The sequence below is a fragment of the Thalassophryne amazonica genome, chromosome 6, assembly GCF_902500255.1.
Source record: "Thalassophryne amazonica chromosome 6, fThaAma1.1, whole genome shotgun sequence".
NCBI lineage: Eukaryota > Metazoa > Chordata > Actinopteri > Batrachoidiformes > Batrachoididae > Thalassophryne > Thalassophryne amazonica.
In genome coordinates, this window is record NC_047108.1 from 98,627,222 (window position 1) to 98,645,606 (window position 18,385).

Below are 18,385 nucleotides of genomic sequence, written 5' to 3' on the forward strand. Positions count from 1 at the left end.
TCATAAATGTGACTGCTGGTCAGTCAGGAGTTTCAGAAGAACTGACTGGGTGTGTGTTGTCACCTCATGTTGCATTCCATTTACTTTGAAAGTAAGTTGTGGTTGGGAATGATGTCACACCCGAGGTAAATGTGTGCCAGTTTCCCCACAGCACCACTAGTTGGAAAATAAGCTGGATGTCTCTTAGGTCTTTGGAGAATAGTGTGCTACAAAAATATGCAGTCCACCAAAGAGCTTTAGAAGACAGGCGGTACAGATTTTATAGTAGTCTGTAGGATAGTGTACCCAATCATTCTCAACATCTACCAGGTTAGCAGCACCAGTTGATAGTTACTTTTCACACAAAAATAGCATAGCAACATATCTACAGACAGTAGTACAGTACTGTGTGACACAAAAACAGTCAAATCTACAGCTTTCACTACTGTTGATGCAAGCAACAGCCATCTTTGTCTGACCGCAGGACCTTTGTGGCCGGGACAGCGGTGGGATCAAACCCGGACGGCTCGTACTAAAGACCGTTCCTCTACCAGGTCACCCAAAGGGAGAATTCCCCGTTAGCCAAGCTAGCAGGAACATCTTTTCAATCAGGACCTTCATCCTGCTACATATTTCCCTACCATTTTTGACTTCGTCCCGAAGTCACAGGTGCATTTAAGCATGTTCTGTGACTACCCACATCCTGTTCGTGATGCCAGATTGTGACCGTGGGACCTTTGTGGCTGGGACGGCGGTGGGATCAAACCCGGACAGCTTGCAGTAAACCAGGTCAGCCAAAGGGGAATTCCCCGTTAACCAAGCTAGAGGGAAGGTCTTCAATCAGGACTCGGGACCTTCATCCCACTACATTTGATTGTAAACTCTGGGTATAGTAAATGGACTGCACCTATATAGAGCTTTCCCATCAGAAACTCAACTTCAAGCAGATGAGCTCATCACCTGCTGGAGTCTGGCTGTAAAGAAAACCTGCACCCTCTTGGCCCTTTTGGAATACATTGGACATCACTGAACTAGAGGATTAAGGACCTTGTACAAGGGCCCTTAGAAATTTTCTGGTCTGGTTGTGTTTTGAACCGAGGATTCACTGGTCTGAAGCCTAGTGCTTAACCAATAGACCATCACGTCCCCTGCGTATGCTGGATTTAAGACTATCACCAAAAGCATGTGTTGCATTTACGTCCAACGCAGTCTACTACATGAGACTGGCTCCAAAATGGCTATTACTGAAAGCACGTTGATGTGTGACACGTCAACATGCTTTCGGTGATAGCCATTTTGAATGAGTGGACAAGTTGGAATTTCTACTTTGGGGGGTGTAACTGGGAAATTTGGACCTATGAAAACAATTGGAACATATCACAATCACAGGATATACACTCACCAGCCACTTTATTAGGTACACCTTGCTAGTGCTCGGTTGGACCCCCTTTTGCCTTGAGAACTACCTTAATTCTTCCTGACATTGATTCAATGAGCTGTTGGAAACATTCCTCATCAGAGATGTTGGTCCATATTGACATGATAGCATCACACAGTCTGTTCAGCCAGTCTGCCCGTTCTCCTGTGACCTCTGATATCAACAAGGCATTTTCATCCACACAGTTGCCGCTTGCTGGATATCTTCTCATTTTTTTTGGACTATCTCTCTGTAAACCCTAGAGATGGCTGTGTGTGAAAATCCCAGTAGATCAGTGGTTTCTGAAATAATCAGACAAGCCCGTCTGGCACCAACATCCATACCACATTCAGTCACTTAAATCTTTCTTCCACATTCTAATGCTCAATTTGAGCTTCAGCAAGTTGTCTTCAGCACATCTAGATACCTAAATGCATTGAGCTGCCATGTGATTGGCTGTTTAGCTATGCGTGTTAACAAGCAGTTGAAGAGGTGCACCTAATAAAGTAGCTGGTGAGTGGACTTCAGATGTCAGGTTTCTCTTTTGCTTATTGGGCCCCATGATCAAAAGTAAAAGTTTTCTTTTAAAGATTTTATCAATTTCTATTTACACTGTATTGTAGGAGACTTGACTGAGGAGCATCACTTGTGTTGTGAGGGGACATTTTGGCCATGTGGTGCATTTCTTTGGGCATAATCCAGCATGCAGGTGCCTGAATGTTGGACGATCCCAGCAACTGCAAAAGGCCTACAGGATGCCTGTTTTTCACCTGGCTGCTACAGATAGATGGCTACATTTGGGAGATGGATGGACCAGTTGTCTGCCTGAGTGACTGATACAGGACTGTTGTAGAGAAGCTTAAATCTTTGACTGGACTGGGTTGCTTGATGCGAGGACGTTTCACTTCAAATCGTAGAAGCTTCCTCAGCTAAAATTCTTGCTCTGGTAGTCTGACTTCTGTCTGACCCTTGTCAAGAAGAACACTTTGTCCCCCATTTACAATGGGGTACTCAGATCAAAGCAGTTTCAGTCTTTTGTTCATGGTAATGAGTCATTCACGTCATCAGGAAAGGCGTCAGTACCATCGTTAGGAGGGACAGCTACCCTGTCATTAGGAGGGTGCTAACTAGAGCACAATAGGTGCTAATTAAAGCAATCGGTTAATCATTAGCCAATAGCAGTCTGCCTCTCGGTAGGAGGCGTCTGGTTAGGTTAAAAATTCCAGCTTTTGTGGTTTCTATTTGTTCTTCTCGACAAGGGTCACAGAAGTCAGCCTACCAGAGCAAGAATTTTAGCTGAGGAAGCTTCTGCGATTTGAAGCAAAACGTCCTTGCGTCAAGCAACCCAGTCCAGTCGAAGATTCAAGCTTCTCTACTATGGAAACCACCTGGACAACTGAGAGCCTTCACAGAAATAGGACTGTGTTGTATTGTTTGGATCGAAAAAAAAATCCTGACTGTCAATGTATCCACATTTATTTATTAATCCATGCAATAAAATGGTGACCAACAGTTTAATGCAAAATTTATGCTTTACTGTAACAAACACTACAAGCAATAAATAGAATTCTAGATCAGGAACAAGCTGCAGGAGGCTGACGTGATTTAAAGAAGCAGATTTCCTCCACAGTGGCTCTCAGTTCTGTCTTAAGCTTCCTAAACACTAATGAAAGTGGCCGCATATTGTCGGCTGTGGACAGATGGTTTGTGTCTTGATTAAGTTTTAATTTTGCTGATCCCACAGTGTTCACAGAACACCTCGTCTCTCACATCCCGAGATATGACTCTGGGGAGAAGAGCTTAAGTCTTGTCTCTCGGCTGGGGTGTTATTTCGCAGCAGGCGGGAGCTGTGATCATCTTTATTTTTGTTCATCTTGTAAATTGAAGCTGAAAAATGAACTACAGATTCACGTCTGCTTCAAATTTGGGACACGTTTGACATGAACCCAGGTACTAATGGGGACTTCAACATCTGCTTAAATACCATCAGCACAGAAGACACTGGTAAGTTTGTGCTTTTTAAAAAATTATTCAGCACTATCCAATGTGTGCTGTATTAAACTGATTTTTATTTCATCTCTAACCACAGTTTCTTATTTTTGTGAGAGTTATGCTGATAAAAATGTTATTTCTGTTTTGCTGCTCATACCCCTAATTAATGATGAGGCCTGTGGTCAGAAGGAACATAATTAAAATTTTGAGATTTTCTGAACCAGTGAAACTTTTTGATGGACAAGCTCAGTGGTGTGTGTGCACGTTCTCTTCCTGTCATCTTTTTCTACATAAGTTATTATAAAAGTCAGTGTCCCAGTTTGTTTATTTGTTTTTTTGTGACTCATGCAAAATACAACCTGCTGTGAAGGGAGCGTTGATGAGTGAGATGTTTGCAGCTAAGAAGATATGAGCTCAGAATCTGCCAAGCAGTGTTTGTGTCCAAAACTGCCTTTAATTAAGCTTTCTTAAAGTTCTTTTTAGCTTGCTTGGGTGATGTAAGCGTCATATGCAACAATTTGTCACATTTTATCATGTGTTTGGAGGAAAAGCACTGGTTGAGAGATGCACAGCTTGCAAATGTGTGTTTTAATTGTATTTTTGTGCAGGCAGGATGCAGGTGCACTTTGGACTGACATGGACGTTGTTACACTGGGGCCTCTTCGTCATCTGTGTGGTCGGATTCTGCAGCCAGCGGGTGTCCGCTGGCAACCAAAGCTCCCGAGGACAAATGGGTTTGTGTCACGACCCCGCCAGGCCGCCCTCACGCCCTGAGGGACTCATTACTGCTGCTGGTCACCAGCAGCAGTAATGAGTTGAACAAACAGTGCTAAAAAAAAAAAAAAATGTTCATATCAAGCTGACAAAAGGATGGGACTGGGTGCTGCTTGACTACAGTTGGGTCCACAAGTATTTGGACAGTGATGGACCTTTGGGAATTTTGCCTCAGTGCCACTTGTATTATAGGGATTCAGCTTTACAATATTGGATGAACTGTTAAGGAATTACAACCATTTTTATGCACAGTTCCTCCATTTCCATGGCCCGTAAATAATTAGACAAACTAATAATATTAGATATTATTAGATATATATTAGGGGAAGTGATGGTCTAGTAGTTAAGGTGGTGGGCTTGAGTCCAGAAGATCATGGGTTCAAATCCCCACCTGACTGGAAAATCACTAAGGGCTCTTGGGCAAGGCCTTTAATCCCCTATTGCTCCCGGTGTGTAGTGAGCGCCTTGTGTGGCAGCACCCTGACATAGGGGTGAATGTGAGGCATAATTGTAAAGCACTTTGAGCGTCTGATGCAGATGGAAAAGCGCTATATAAATGCAGTCCATTTAGATATAATAATACTATAATTAATATTCATGCAGATCATCAATTTTACAGCCAGATTTCTTGAGACAAGTCAGGTGATGGATACATGAACATTTCCGAACCACTAAATTTGTCTCAGCCTTCATTTAAGTCAATCATTAAGAAATGCAAACAGTATGATGCAGATGGTAAATCTGTATGGAGTGGGCATTTCTCAAAAACTGACAAGGCTAGAAAGACACCCGTGACATCTCTGATGGAGATACAGGCTTCTGTGGATGCAACTGGACAAACTGTGGTAAGTTCGAATTTTGGGAATTGGAGTGAGAGGAGAGCAAATTTGGAACAGCACGGTGGTTTAGTGGTTAGCACTGTTGCCTCACAGCAAGAAGGTCATGGGATTGATTCCCACCTGTAGCTTTTCTGTGTGGAGCTTGCGTGTTCTCCCTTCAGATGCTCCAAATTCCTCCCGCATCCAAAGACATGTAGGTTTGGTGTATTGGAAACTTTAAATTGTCCGTAGATGTGCGTGCAGGTGTGAATGTGTTTGTTTGTCTACATGTGTCCCTGTGACAGGCTTGTGTCATGTCCAGGGTGTACCCCGCCTCACGCCCTGTGACTGCTGGAATAGGCTCCAGCCCCCCATGACCCTTAACTGGAGTAAGTGGTTGAAGATGAGTGAGTGAGGAGAACCATTTTAATAATAATAATAATAATAAAGCCCTACAGATCTACCAAACTGTAGCTCAAAGTTCACATCTTCTTTTGAAGAAAATACTTCTCTCTTCCTATCCACCATGAAACTATGCAACTGGTGACGCAATAGACAAAAGTTCCATCCACAGTTTGTCCACTCACATCCACAGACGCTTATAACTCCTTTATCATTGTCATGCGTGTCTTGGTGGCTTCCCTCAGCCCCTTCCCCCTGCACTGTCACTGTTTTTATTTCCTAATGATTGATATAAATGAAGTCCAAGACACATTTAGTGAGTTGGGAATGTCCATGTGTCCATTCCCTGAATTGTCTAAATGTACTGGTTGTAAAAGTGATGATTTATATTGACAATAATTCTTTTATTTTGGTTTATCCAATTAAAATTCAAATAAATTCAAATTTATTAATTTATATAGCACCAAATTGCCTCAAGGTGCTTCACAAACATCATTTAAAAGGCAGAATAAAATGAAATAAAGATTAAAAACATAAATAAGTAAATAACAATTACTTATGTGCTCAGAAAACAAATAGTAAATGGACTGGAATTTATATAGCGCTTTTCCATTTGCATCAGATACTCAAAGCACTTTACAATAATGACTCACATTCACCCCGATGTGAGGGTGCTGCCATACAAGGTGCTCACTACACACCGGGAGCAACTAGGGGATTAAGGACCCAAGGGCCCTTAGTGATTTTCCAGCCAGGCTGGGATTTGAACTCAGGATCCTCTGGTCTCAAGCCCAACGTTTAACCACTAGACCATCATCTCCCCTAGAAATGGAGGAACAATGTATATTAATGACCACTAGATGGTTAATATGCAATATCTATGTTAAACAGCTTGATTCAAAACTGAAAGGCTACACTGCACAGCTTGTTTGCTTCATATTGGTCCGGAGGCAAAATAACAAAAACTGTGTTAGGATACTCTCCAGTGACTTGTGGACCTGACTGTATTTTCCAGCCAATTAGCCAGAATGCAAATCAACACATTGGGCACATTCTCCATTCCAGAGGCCACGCAGGATGGCTTAAATATCCAAAGTGAACTTTTGGTTTTGTTTGGTCTAATTGCATGTTTTATTTTTTTGGCTCCTGCAGTGAACCGGGTCTGATTTTTAAAACACCACTGTCCCACAGGTGTTGTTGGTCATGCCGGTTTACTTCGCTATCTTTTTATTTCTGCTCTGTTGCAGCTCTTCAGCTGGAAGTTCAGGGCAGCAGCATGAATCATAAGCAGCTCAATGAGCATCAAAGCCTTTCCTTGAAATTGCACTGCAAAGGTTATATATGGCCCAGATTAGTGCCCGTGCTCTTTAGCCCTTTCGTACATAATTTGAAACGTGGAACGGAAACCTGCTGATGACTGCTGCTAATGTGTTTTGACATCTGTAGCTGCTGTTTAGGTCCTGGTATGGATGTTTTTTGTTCCTCTCCGTGAGACAAGTGCTGACACTTTTACCCACTTGGTGGTGCTGCAGCTTTAAAAACATCTAAATTAAATCTGAAACACCCTCACTGGGGCTGATGAGAGTCTGTAGAAGTGTAAACAGAAAAGATTACTGCATTTGTTCACCTTTAACAGCTTAATTAAGTCATGAAAATGGTGCATTGTGCTGTTATCCAAGAGTCTGTGAAGACACCCATCATCTGTCCCGCTGAATTCTCGACCTCAGGGTCATCGCAGGAGAGGACAGGCACATGCGAAGTGGTCGCCGCTCATCGTTGCTGCAATAAGAACAAGATTGAAGAACACTCTCAAACAGTCAAGTGCTCCTGCTTTCCAGGACAGGTTGCAGGGACAACAAGGGCTCTGCCCTCCTGCGTGGAAGGTGACTGAGGCCTTCTTTCATCTTTCCCAACAACAATGACCGTGGCATGACTCAAATGTGTTATTTGTCGAAGTAGAGATGTAAAAAGGTTATAATGGAGGAGCACTGAGTACAAAATCGGGTTGATATTTCTGAAAATGACCTTCTGCTGTGGTGTTTTTTGTTTTGTTTTTTTCAGCCTCCATTGTGCGTCAGAAGTGGTGGTGCAAAATGGAGCCGTGTCTGGAAGAGGAGGAGTGCAGAGTTCTCCCTGATCTGACTGGCTGGTCATGCATCACTGGGAACAAAGTAAAGACCACTAAGGTGAGAACAGTGAGGTTCTGTATTATTTCAACTCACAGTGGCACCAGAAACCCTACAAAGGATCAAAAGCGGCTTCTTAAATGGAAGCAATTTTTCTGGTATTTATAGACACTTAAAATCTATTCATGAGATGAATCACTTCTTTTTTTTTTTTTTTTATTAACCACCTCTGCAAAGAGCGAACAACAGTTTTGTGAAAGCTCGGTCATAAAGTGTTATTTCAGTAAGCCTCGATTTGATGCTGAAAGATTCAACAATTGGGCATAATCACAGCTCCCACTGGCCATATCAAGCCTTTTGCTCTCCACCAGGCACAGCGGGCTCAGAAAAACATAATTCCATAATCTTGTGAATGATGGTGCCAAGAGGACAAACTTGAAATAAGCTGTAAAGTAAAACCAAACACTAAAACCCATGTAATTAAATCTGACAGCCAAAGGAGACCCAGCTGCATTTAAATATGTACTTCCTCATAAATTGGCTTTTTTTTTTTCTCCAAAAAAACTAGAGAAACATTTAACAGTGAGCAGCTCAGCCTGTGAACATCTACACTGCAAGCAGTCACATGACCCGTTCGAGTACGCTCAACAAAACACCACAGAATATAATAAAAATGGAATGATGTTTTGATTCAGTTCATCCCCGTTTTCAATTTCATGGATGTATACATCCTGGAATGTGACAAACCGGTTGAAGATCAATTCCATAAACAGCCGTCGCACACCTGTAGCACAACTTCAGCATAATTTTGGTAATTCTGGTAAACCTCACAGTGATGTCACAGCATTTATGTTCATGTTACACGCTCCACGCAAATGCACTGCGTTAATAAAGTATGTCAAATTTTGCATAAGAAAAAAATAGTTTTCAAACATCTTGAAAATCCCACCACAATTTAATCAATTAAATAATTGGACTGCATTTATATTGTGCTTTTCTATCTATAACAGAAGCTCAAAGAACTTTACGATGATGCCTCACATTCACCCATTCACACAGACACACTCACACACCGATGTCAGGCTGCTGCCATGCAAGGTGCTCACTACACACCGGGAGCAACTTGGGGATTAAGGAACTTGCCCAAGGGTCCGTAGTGATTGTCCAATCAGAATGAGATTGAACAGAGGATCCTCTGGTCTGAAGCCCACTGTTTACCCACTAGACCAACACCTGCATGTTAAGTCTTGTATAGGCCCTGAGGCCCATCCCCAAAGTCCGTAGCATCAAGCAGATGCAAGTCTATGACTCCTGCAGAAAGGGACATCAGTCCATCACAGGTTACATGTCCAGTCAAGGTCAGTACCTATTTACAGCTGGGTGGACTGGAACAATGCAGACAAAGTGTTTTGTCCAAGGACATAGACGGGTAGTGTGACTGGGAATCAAACCCATTATGTATACATAAAGGCAGCCCATCTCCTTATCCAATGAACTACCTGTTCTCCTTGAACAAGGCCATGGCACCATGACGGAATATGGTGGTTCATCACAAATACCCTCCTGGACCCTCTTAGGTTCTTCAAGGTAAGAAACATGTTACACACTGTCCTTCCAGGATGCATATCCATGAAAGTGAAGCCGATGCTTAAGTGTGTGATTGAAATGAACAAATAATTTTGTCTGTTTTTTTGTGTTCTTGTTTTTAGGTGGCGCGGTAGCAAGAGGAAGTCGTCTCGACCTGAAGTGGTCAGAGGTACAAAATTCAGAAGACTGTGAACGAACTGGCAGACAGAAGAAATGATAGATCTAATTAATATATCTTCTCATGTTCATTTCCTTCAGTTTGGATGCTATAAGTATTTGTAGTACTTTGACAGTTTGAAGAGAAATAACTTGCAGAAGAATTTTTGTCTTTTTTAAATAACTGTTGCAAATTTTGTTTACATCCACCTCATAAATCTGCATATGCACAAACCGATGCCTTTGCATCTGAGGAGTTTTACTTCAGACTCATGTAAATGCATGTATTAGGAATAAGACACTTAAAACAGATGTAAATGCAATGACAAAAAAAAAAAACAAAAAAAAACAAAAAACAGATATAGGCAGAAAAATCCAAATTGAATACCAAGCATTGAAGTGTAATTGCAGTCTAAAACAAAAACAGCAAAAACAACTAGTGTGCCTTAATTGAGAGAGTGGCAATATGACGAGTAAAAAAAAAAAAAACGGTCACATGACTCATGGTGCCATCTTGAGTTCCAAATAGCGTTTCCTGTTATCGGATAAAATGTCCCGTCCAATCAATCAATCAATCAATCAATTTTTTTTTATATAGCGCCAAATCACAACAAACAGTTGCCCCAAGGCGCTTTATATTGTAAGGCAAGGCCATACAATAATGATGTAAAACCCCAACGGTCAAAACGACCCCCTGTGAGCAAGCACTTGGCTACAGTGGGAAGGAAAAAACTCCCTTTTAACAGGAAGAAACCTCCAGCAGAACCAGGCTCAGGGAGGGGCAGTCTTCTGCTGGGACTGGTTGGGGCTGAGGGAGAGAACCAGGAAAAAGACATGCTGTGGAGGGGAGCAGAGATCGATCACTAATGATTAAATGCAGAGTGGTGCATACAGAGCAAAAAGAGAAAGAAACAGTGCATCATGGGAACCCCCCAGCAGTCTACGTCTATAGCAGCATAACTAAGGGATGGTTCAGGGTCACCTGATCCAGCCCTAACTATAAGCTTTAGCAAAACGGAAAGTTTTAAGCCTAATCTTAAAAGTAGAGAGGGTGTCTGTCTCCCTGATCTGAATTGGGAGCTGGTTCCACAGGAGAGGAGCCTGAAAGCTGAAGGCTCTGCCTCCCATTCTACTCTTACAAACCCTAGGAACTACAAGTAAGCCTGCAGTCTGAGAGCGAAGCGCTCTATTGGGGTGATATGGTACTACGAGGTCCCTAAGATAAGATGGGACCTGATTATTCAAAACCTTATAAGTAAGAAGAAGAATTTTAAATTCTATTCTAGAATTAACAGGAAGCCAATGAAGAGAGGCCAATATGGGTGAGATATGCTCTCTCCTTCTAGTCCCCGTCAGCACTCTAGCTGCAGCATTTTGAATTAACTGAAGGCTTTTTAGGGAACTTTTAGGACAACCTGATAATAATGAATTACAATAGTCCAGCCTAGAGGAAATAAATGCATGAATTAGTTTTTCAGCATCACTCTGAGACAAGACCTTTCTGATTTTAGAGATATTGCGTAAATGCAAAAAAGCAGTCCTACATATTTGTTTAATATGCGCTTTGAATGACATATCCTGATCAAAAATGACTCCAAGATTTCTCACAGTATTACTAGAGGTCAGGGTAATGCCATCCAGAGTAAGGATCTGGTTAGACACCATGTTTCTAAGATTTGTGGGGCCAAGTACAATAACTTCAGTTTTATCTGAGTTTAAAAGCAGGAAATTAGAGGTCATCCATGTCTTTATGTCTGTAAGACAATCCTGCAGTTTAGCTAATTGGTGTGTGTCGTCTGGCTTCATGGATAGATAAAGCTGGGTATCATCTGCGTAACAATGAAAATTTAAGCAATACCGTCTAATAATACTGCCTAAGGGAAGCATATATAAAGTGAATAAAATTGGTCCTAGCACAGAACCTTGTGGAACTCCATAATTAACTTTAGTCTGTGAAGAAGATTCCCCATTTACATGAACAAATTGTAATCTATTAGACAAATATGATTCAAACCACCGCAGCGCAGTGCCTTTAATACCTATGGCATGCTCTAATCTCTGTAATAAAATTTTATGGTCAACAGTATCAAAAGCAGCACTGAGGTCTAACAGAACAAGCACAGAGATGAGTCCACTGTCCGAGGCCATAAGAAGATCATTTGTAACCTTCACTAATGCTGTTTCTGTACTATGATGAATTCTAAAACCTGACTGAAACTCTTCAAATAGACCATTCCTCTGCAGATGATCAGTTAGCTGTTTTACAACTACCCTTTCAAGAATTTTTGAGAGAAAAGGAAGGTTGGAGATTGGCCTATAATTAGCTAAGATAGCTGGGTCAAGTGATGGCTTTTTAAGTAATGGTTTAATTACTGCCACCTTAAAAGCCTGTGGTACATAGCCAACTAACAAAGATAGATTGATCATATTTAAGATCGAAGCATTAAATAATGGTAGGGCTTCCTTGAGCAGCCTGGTAGGAATGGGGTCTAATAAACATGTTGATAGTTTGGATGAAGTAACTAATGAAAATAACTCGGACAGAACAATCGGAGAGAAAGAGTCTAACCAAATACCGGCATCACTGAAAGCAGCCAAAGATAACGATACGTCTTTGGGATGGTTATGAGTAATTTTTTCTCTAATAGTTAAAATTTTGTTAGCAAAGAAAGTCATGAACTCATTACTAGTTAAAGTTAATGGAATACTCAGCTCAATAGAGCTCTGACTCTTTGTCAGCCTGGCTACAGTGCTGAAAAGAAACCTGGGGTTGTTCTTATTTTCTTCAATTAGTGATGAGTAGAAAGATGTCCTAGCTTTACGGAGGGCTTTTTTATAGAGCAACAGACTCTTTTTCCAGGCTAAGTGAAGATCTTCTAAATTAGTGAGACGCCATTTCCTCTCCAACTTACGGGTTATCTGCTTTAAGCTACGAGTTTGAGAGTTATACCATGGAGTCAGACACTTCTGATTTAAAGCTCTCTTTTTCAGAGGAGCTACAGCATCCAAAGCTGTCTTCAATGAGGATGTAAAACTATTGACGAGATACTCTATCTCCCTTACAGAGTCCAATCACAATGTATTTCCATTAAATCCCTCGCATGTGGGGCCGGAGTCATTTCCGTGATTAAAAGCCCAGCCGTTTATTTTTTTCACACCGTGCTCAGACTCCGAGCCGCAGCCTGACGTGCACCTGTTAAATCAGACATGCAAAAGGCTGTGATTTAATTTGACACTTTTCTGCTTTCATTTAAAATTCATTTAATAAATGTACCTGATTCAGGATTCCCCGTAGATGTTTAGCATCTCCTGACTGTAACTAATCCGTTACATACATATCGCTCACATCGGACAAAATGTCCCGTCCGATCACAATGTATTTCCATGAAAAACCCTGAGCAGTCTGGATGTGCAAAGTAACAGAGGTACAAATTAAAGTTCAGTGCTCTGACACTTGCCGATTTGAGGAAAGTGGGACCGGAGTCATTTCTGTGATTTAAAAGCCCAACCGTTTATTTTCTTTCAAACTGTGTTCAGACTGGGACATGAAGCCTGACGTGCACCTGTTAAATCAGACACAAATGTTAGTTATTTGACACTTTTCTGTTTTTACTCCTTCGTCTCCCATCACATTATAACAGTTTTTACAGCGTGCACGCTGTTTAAAAATAGATCCGAAAAGTCCGCAACTTTGCAGCACGAAGTCGGAAAAAGAAGAAATTGTACATCTTACCTTTGATGTGGAGGTGATGATTGTAGAAAGAAAAGCTTGTTGAGGGTCAAATTAGTCCAGAATGAAGTATAATCCAGAGACAAAACTGTCACACACGTCACTGCATGACACGGAGTTAAAGAACAGCTGCTGCATAAATCAGGCTTTAAATTAATTAAATAAATCATCATAAATTGTATTTTTGATAGCTTAACTATTTTTATATTTATTTTGATAGCACCTGTACCTGGATGTGTTGCTGTATGTGGTTAAATCATTTAAAAAATATTGAAAACATTAAAGGTTCATTCAGTAGTTCAGTACAGTTGGGCCAAAAATGGGGCCATGTTCTCAGTTAACGCCACTCTCTCAATAAAGGCACACAAACAACAACCCCCCCGAATCAGTTTGTGTACCTGTTGCTTTAAATGGAAAGGATTGAAAAGAGGTCACCACCCCCATTTCCCCCCAGTAGGACATGTGGGCGTGTCACACACACTGCAGACCAGCGCTCACAAAGTTTGACGGATTCCACGTGTTACATCAGTCTCAATTGAACCATTTCATGCCTAGATTCTGCATAAACCTACAATGTGTAGGATGTAGTGACATCTAGTGGTGATGTGGTGGATTGCATTATGTTTTTATGAGGGTTGTCAGACTTGTTATCCAGCACGAGCAACCGGTAGATGACGTATTGTCCATCAACCACTGATTCCTCTTCTTTTTTCTTCAGGCTTCCCGATGCACCACAAAATGCAAAAGACCGACAGTGTATGTCCGTTTTGGGCACCTGTATCAACATGGTGGCCTCCATGAGGGGGCGTGCTCCCATGTCCATATGGAGGGCTCATTCTAAGCCTATGAAAACACAGTAATTCATTTTTCTAGGCAATTAAACACTGATAAATAGATGGTTATGAATAGTAAGTCCCTTCGGCTGCTCCCTTGTTTGCACTTGGGGTCGCCACAGCAAATCCAACGTGGATCTGCATAACAAACAAACAAGCAAGACACTAAAGACACTAACCACACGTTTGAGGACAAGGAATTTAAAATCTTAGCCAGAGAGAAGAAATGTTTGAGAGAGGGGTGAAGGAGGCATTGTATGTGAAACAGTTGAAACCCAGCCTTAACCGGGGAGGGGGTCTGAGACACGCTTTGTCCCTTGTTTACAATGGGGTACTCAGGTCAAAGCAGTTTCAATCTTTTGTTCATGGTCATGAGTCATTCACTTTATCAGGAGACACGTCAGGAGGCCCGTCAGGAGAGGCATCAGTCCCATCATTAGGAGGGACAGCTACCCTGCCATTAGGAGGGTGCTAACTAGAGCACAATAGGTGGTAATTAAAGCCATTGTTTAGTCACGAGCCAATAGCAGTCTGCCTCTGGGTAGGAGGGGTCTTGTTAGGTTTAAAACTCCAGCTTTTGTGGCTTCTGTTTGTTCTTCTCTACAAGGATCAAGACAGAAGTCAGACTACCAGAGCAAGAATTTTAGCTGAGGAAGCTTCTGTGATTTGAAGCGAAACATCCTCGCGTCAAGCAACCCAGTCCAGTCGAAGATTCAAGCTTCTCTATTAAACAAACAAACAAACAAAAAAATCCTACACACTGTAGCTTTGAAGGCAGCCAGACTTTGCATATGTTCGGATAAAACAACAACCGTATTTAACGGTACAAGGCAGTTAATGTGCCCCTTTAAAAGAAAGTGATTCAGTATCTTTTTCAGATCCATGCACGGAGCTGCTCATGGAGTGTTGCGGTGCTGCTTGATACGCCAGGCACATTGTGATGCACTCAATCAAACTTTAGATGAGTCTGCTGGCAGACGTTTAAAAAGAGATTTTGTGGATTTTCACTGAGTCACAACGTGAATCTAGTCAGTAGCTCCACTGGTCAAAGAAAAAAAAAAAAGAAATCCCACAAATAATGAGAAATTTAGAGGTCAGATCCCACTGGAGTGGCCCTTAACACAAAGACGCACGCACACATAAATACATGCATATGCACTCAAAGACTGCTTCTCGACTGCACCGGTTGGACAGGCCACCACCTGCGAGGCAGGGACGGTACGCACGCACGCAGCAAACTCGTATGCAAAACAAGGTCTGTTTGAAATGCTAATCGAGGAGAAACGGGAAAAGGATAGAAAAGAGGAGCGTTGGCACTGCTGTGAGGATTTACATGGCGCTTTTGTTTGTCTCTAAATGGAGCGCTCCCGTGGAGTGGCCTCTGCTTATAGTTATGACGAGAAACTCCGGAGATTTTCTGCCCTAAAGCAAATCGTAGCCACTATGATTGAAAAGGATGTTTTGCTCTTATTACGGCTCCATCAGTTGCCCTGTTTATACGAATAATATTCCTGCTGGACTCGCACCGATTGTTTGGCTTTTAGCTCTTGAGTTCATCTGGCTTTTTTAACCATTGTAGTGAGGAAATATTTAATACAAATGCAGCAACAGCTCACAGTCTGCAGCATCGGGTTTGAACGCTGCCTGCTGCGCTGGCTGACGGCGGGTGGATGCTCAGCAGTTTACAGACTCTTGCGTGGTCGCCGTCACTGTCAGAGGCAATTTGCATGTAACCCTGTAAACATGTAAAATCTGTAGATTTAATAAAAATAAAAGAGCCTGCCTTTTAAAACTCTTATATTTTACAAGTCCAAATCAGAAGTTGGAACCATATGGAAAATGCAAAAGAAGAAAGAAAAAAAGGAAAAAAAAAAAAATCAGTTATCCTTGTTGCATTTTTTTTTCCAAGATTTCCACTCGTTCTTTGTTGGGGACCATTTAGAACAGCAGACAGGCCGGACCAGCACATGTATCCCCTCCTTCCACAGTCATGTCTTTGTAATGTGTGCAGAATGTGGTTTTGCATTCATTGTCTTGGTGAAAAACACATGGATGTCCTTGGAAAAGATGTGGTATTCAAGGCACCATGTGTGGCTCTAAATTTAATAATGTACTTTTCTGGACATTAAGTGTAAATTGCCTTTGCCAAGGACTCTAACACAACCCCATATCATGACAGACCTCAGCTCTCGGACTTGTTGCTTATAACAGTTTGGGTGGTTATTTGCTTCTTTTGTTTGGACCACATGCCATCCATTCCCCCCCACCCCCCAAGAAAGAAAAGAAAAGATACTGATTTATCATCCACTATGTGGTGATCCAACCTAGATGTCTCGGAGCCCAGCTTCTGCACGATATTAATATTATAAAATTTCTTTGTCATACATTAAAGTTTTAAGTGACATTTGTGAATATAACTCTGTATTGTAGTGTTTGTCAAAGGTTTTACAAAGTAATCCCTTGTCCATGTGGTTATATCACCTGTTGATGAATGACAGTTCTCTAAATGAAAATTAAAAATTTTGGAAATGTTTAAAAAATAATGTTGCTCAAAGAAAGATGGGAATGGATTTGCATATTTCTCCCTCTACAGTGCATAACATTATTAAATGATTCAAGGAATCTGGAGGAAGTTAATGATAAACTGGAGATCCTCTGCCCATCTTTGTTCCTCAGAGACTCAGCTTTTTGTGGGTAATGTTTTTGTACAGATTTTTTTTTGTTATTTTATTGATTCTATTACTTATTATACTAACCCAAGTAAAATAAATTAAACTAAGTCCAGTTGACCTGACTCAACCTACACTGTAAACCTGAATGTTCAAATGAATTCAATAGGTTTAGTGTAAATTCAAAGTCTTAAAAAACAAACAAACATTGTACTTAGGTAAATATTTCAAGTTACACAAACTTGAAATATGTAAGTAAGTCTTTGAGTTTACACTACTTGGTCTATTCAATTAACATTTGAGCATTCGGTTTTACAGCGTCCCTGAATATCATGACCTGGATGACTGGGAATCTCCACAGGCAGCTTTAGTAATATTTACACCAATTTTTTAACTTAACGTGGACAAACTTAATTCACATTGACTGTTAAAAATGTAAGCAATTTCATTAATTTTTTTTTCTTTTTTAATGTAGAAGTGTATATGTATGCACTGTAGCACACTTTGGTTCTCCACTAAATCCAAACAAGTTGATTGTTGATGAGGGGCTCGTTCTTCTGCTTCATTTGTAAACAACAGGAACAAGCTCCTCATTGACAATTGATTTGGATAGACGTAGGCTCAATCTTAATACTCTCCTTTCATCCTACCATTTCACCCTTAATGAAGGGAAAGGGTGAAGTGGTAGGGCGAATGGAAAGTATTGGAACAGGCAATGTAGAATCCAGCAGCGCCAAACCATAAAAAGTCTAAGCTAAGAGGCAAACTGTATAATCAGTCATCCTGAAAAGTTTTTTTTTTACTCTGAGGTAAACTTGCACGTCTTCCTCCATAAGTGTTCTCCCCATGCCACCAGTTTATGCTACTGTATGCAGATAACACGTTAGTGTTCTCAGTGCGTACATTGGCATACACACTCTAATCGTGTTGTGTAGCAGCTTGTTGGTTAGTCTGGACTGGATTTATGTTTTTAACTTACCGTTGTGTTTCTTCACCTCACAGTTTTTGTGTTTTGTTTCCATGATGTAGAATGCCATGAATGCCATGATCGGTCAGTACTGGCATTGCTCTCATGGGCTTGTGTAACTCTTGTGTTGGGGGAGGTCTCATCGAGTGGAGGCTACTGCTAGTACAGTCATAAACCAGTCAGTGAAGAGTTGATGTTAAGCTTAAAGTATAATTGCAGAGCAATAAAGTCAATTAATCGAATCTGTGCAAAATCACCCTTCTCTTACCCTTACTTACTAAACCCATCTTACTGTACTCGTATACTAACTTATTCACATTATGTAGAATTCTAAATTCAGTGTACTTAAAGGTACCAATATTCACTGTCTGTTCTTCAAACCTGAATACATTTGAGCAAGAAAGCTATGGAAAGATTGGGAGGTCATATAGTGATTTTTTTCTGACCAATTTGACAAAAGATGAATCCAGTGGGAGCTGAAGTGACTAAGCTGATGTGCGACTTTTATATTACTACAGCCTCACACTTCACCCTCCTGACTTTTTTTCGCAGATTTTGAGATTTAATTTGTGTGTTCCAGAAGTGTGTGTTGGACTGTACCAACATAATCTTGGAGCATTGGTGGCCCACAGGATTTTTCTTGTTTGGGCTAGGTGGGAATCTGCCACTTCCTGGACATGTCCGGGCTTGTTGTAGTAGGGAATAACATTATCATAACAGGCATAAGGGAAATTAAGAGCCTTTGCAGTTATACGTATATAGGTTGAATTCTTTATTTTCCAAAGCCTTTGTCTGCTGCTTGTTACTGAAATGCAATTCACAAATTAATGTACACAGGAATTAATCATTTTGCATGACCGTGAATATTAATATGAAGGTGAACTGATAACAGTTTGTAGTATCTGGCTATACTCCTTCATGAGATATTGATACAT

The 18,385-nt window shown here is 41.1% G+C and overlaps 1 protein-coding gene across 1 annotated transcript; it reads left to right on the top strand.

Moving 5' to 3' along the window:
• Positions 1–3,001: 3,001 nt before the first annotated feature.
• On the top strand, positions 3,002–9,407 carry LOC117511688 (chemokine-like protein TAFA-4). Its single transcript, XM_034171613.1, has 5 exons — positions 3,002–3,400; positions 3,997–4,122; positions 7,110–7,265; positions 7,444–7,568; positions 9,218–9,407. Exons 1-5 carry the CDS (start codon positions 3,337–3,339, stop codon positions 9,227–9,229), a joined length of 483 nt encoding a protein of 160 aa, XP_034027504.1. The 5' UTR covers positions 3,002–3,336; the 3' UTR covers positions 9,230–9,407.
• Positions 9,408–18,385: the final 8,978 nt, after the last annotated feature.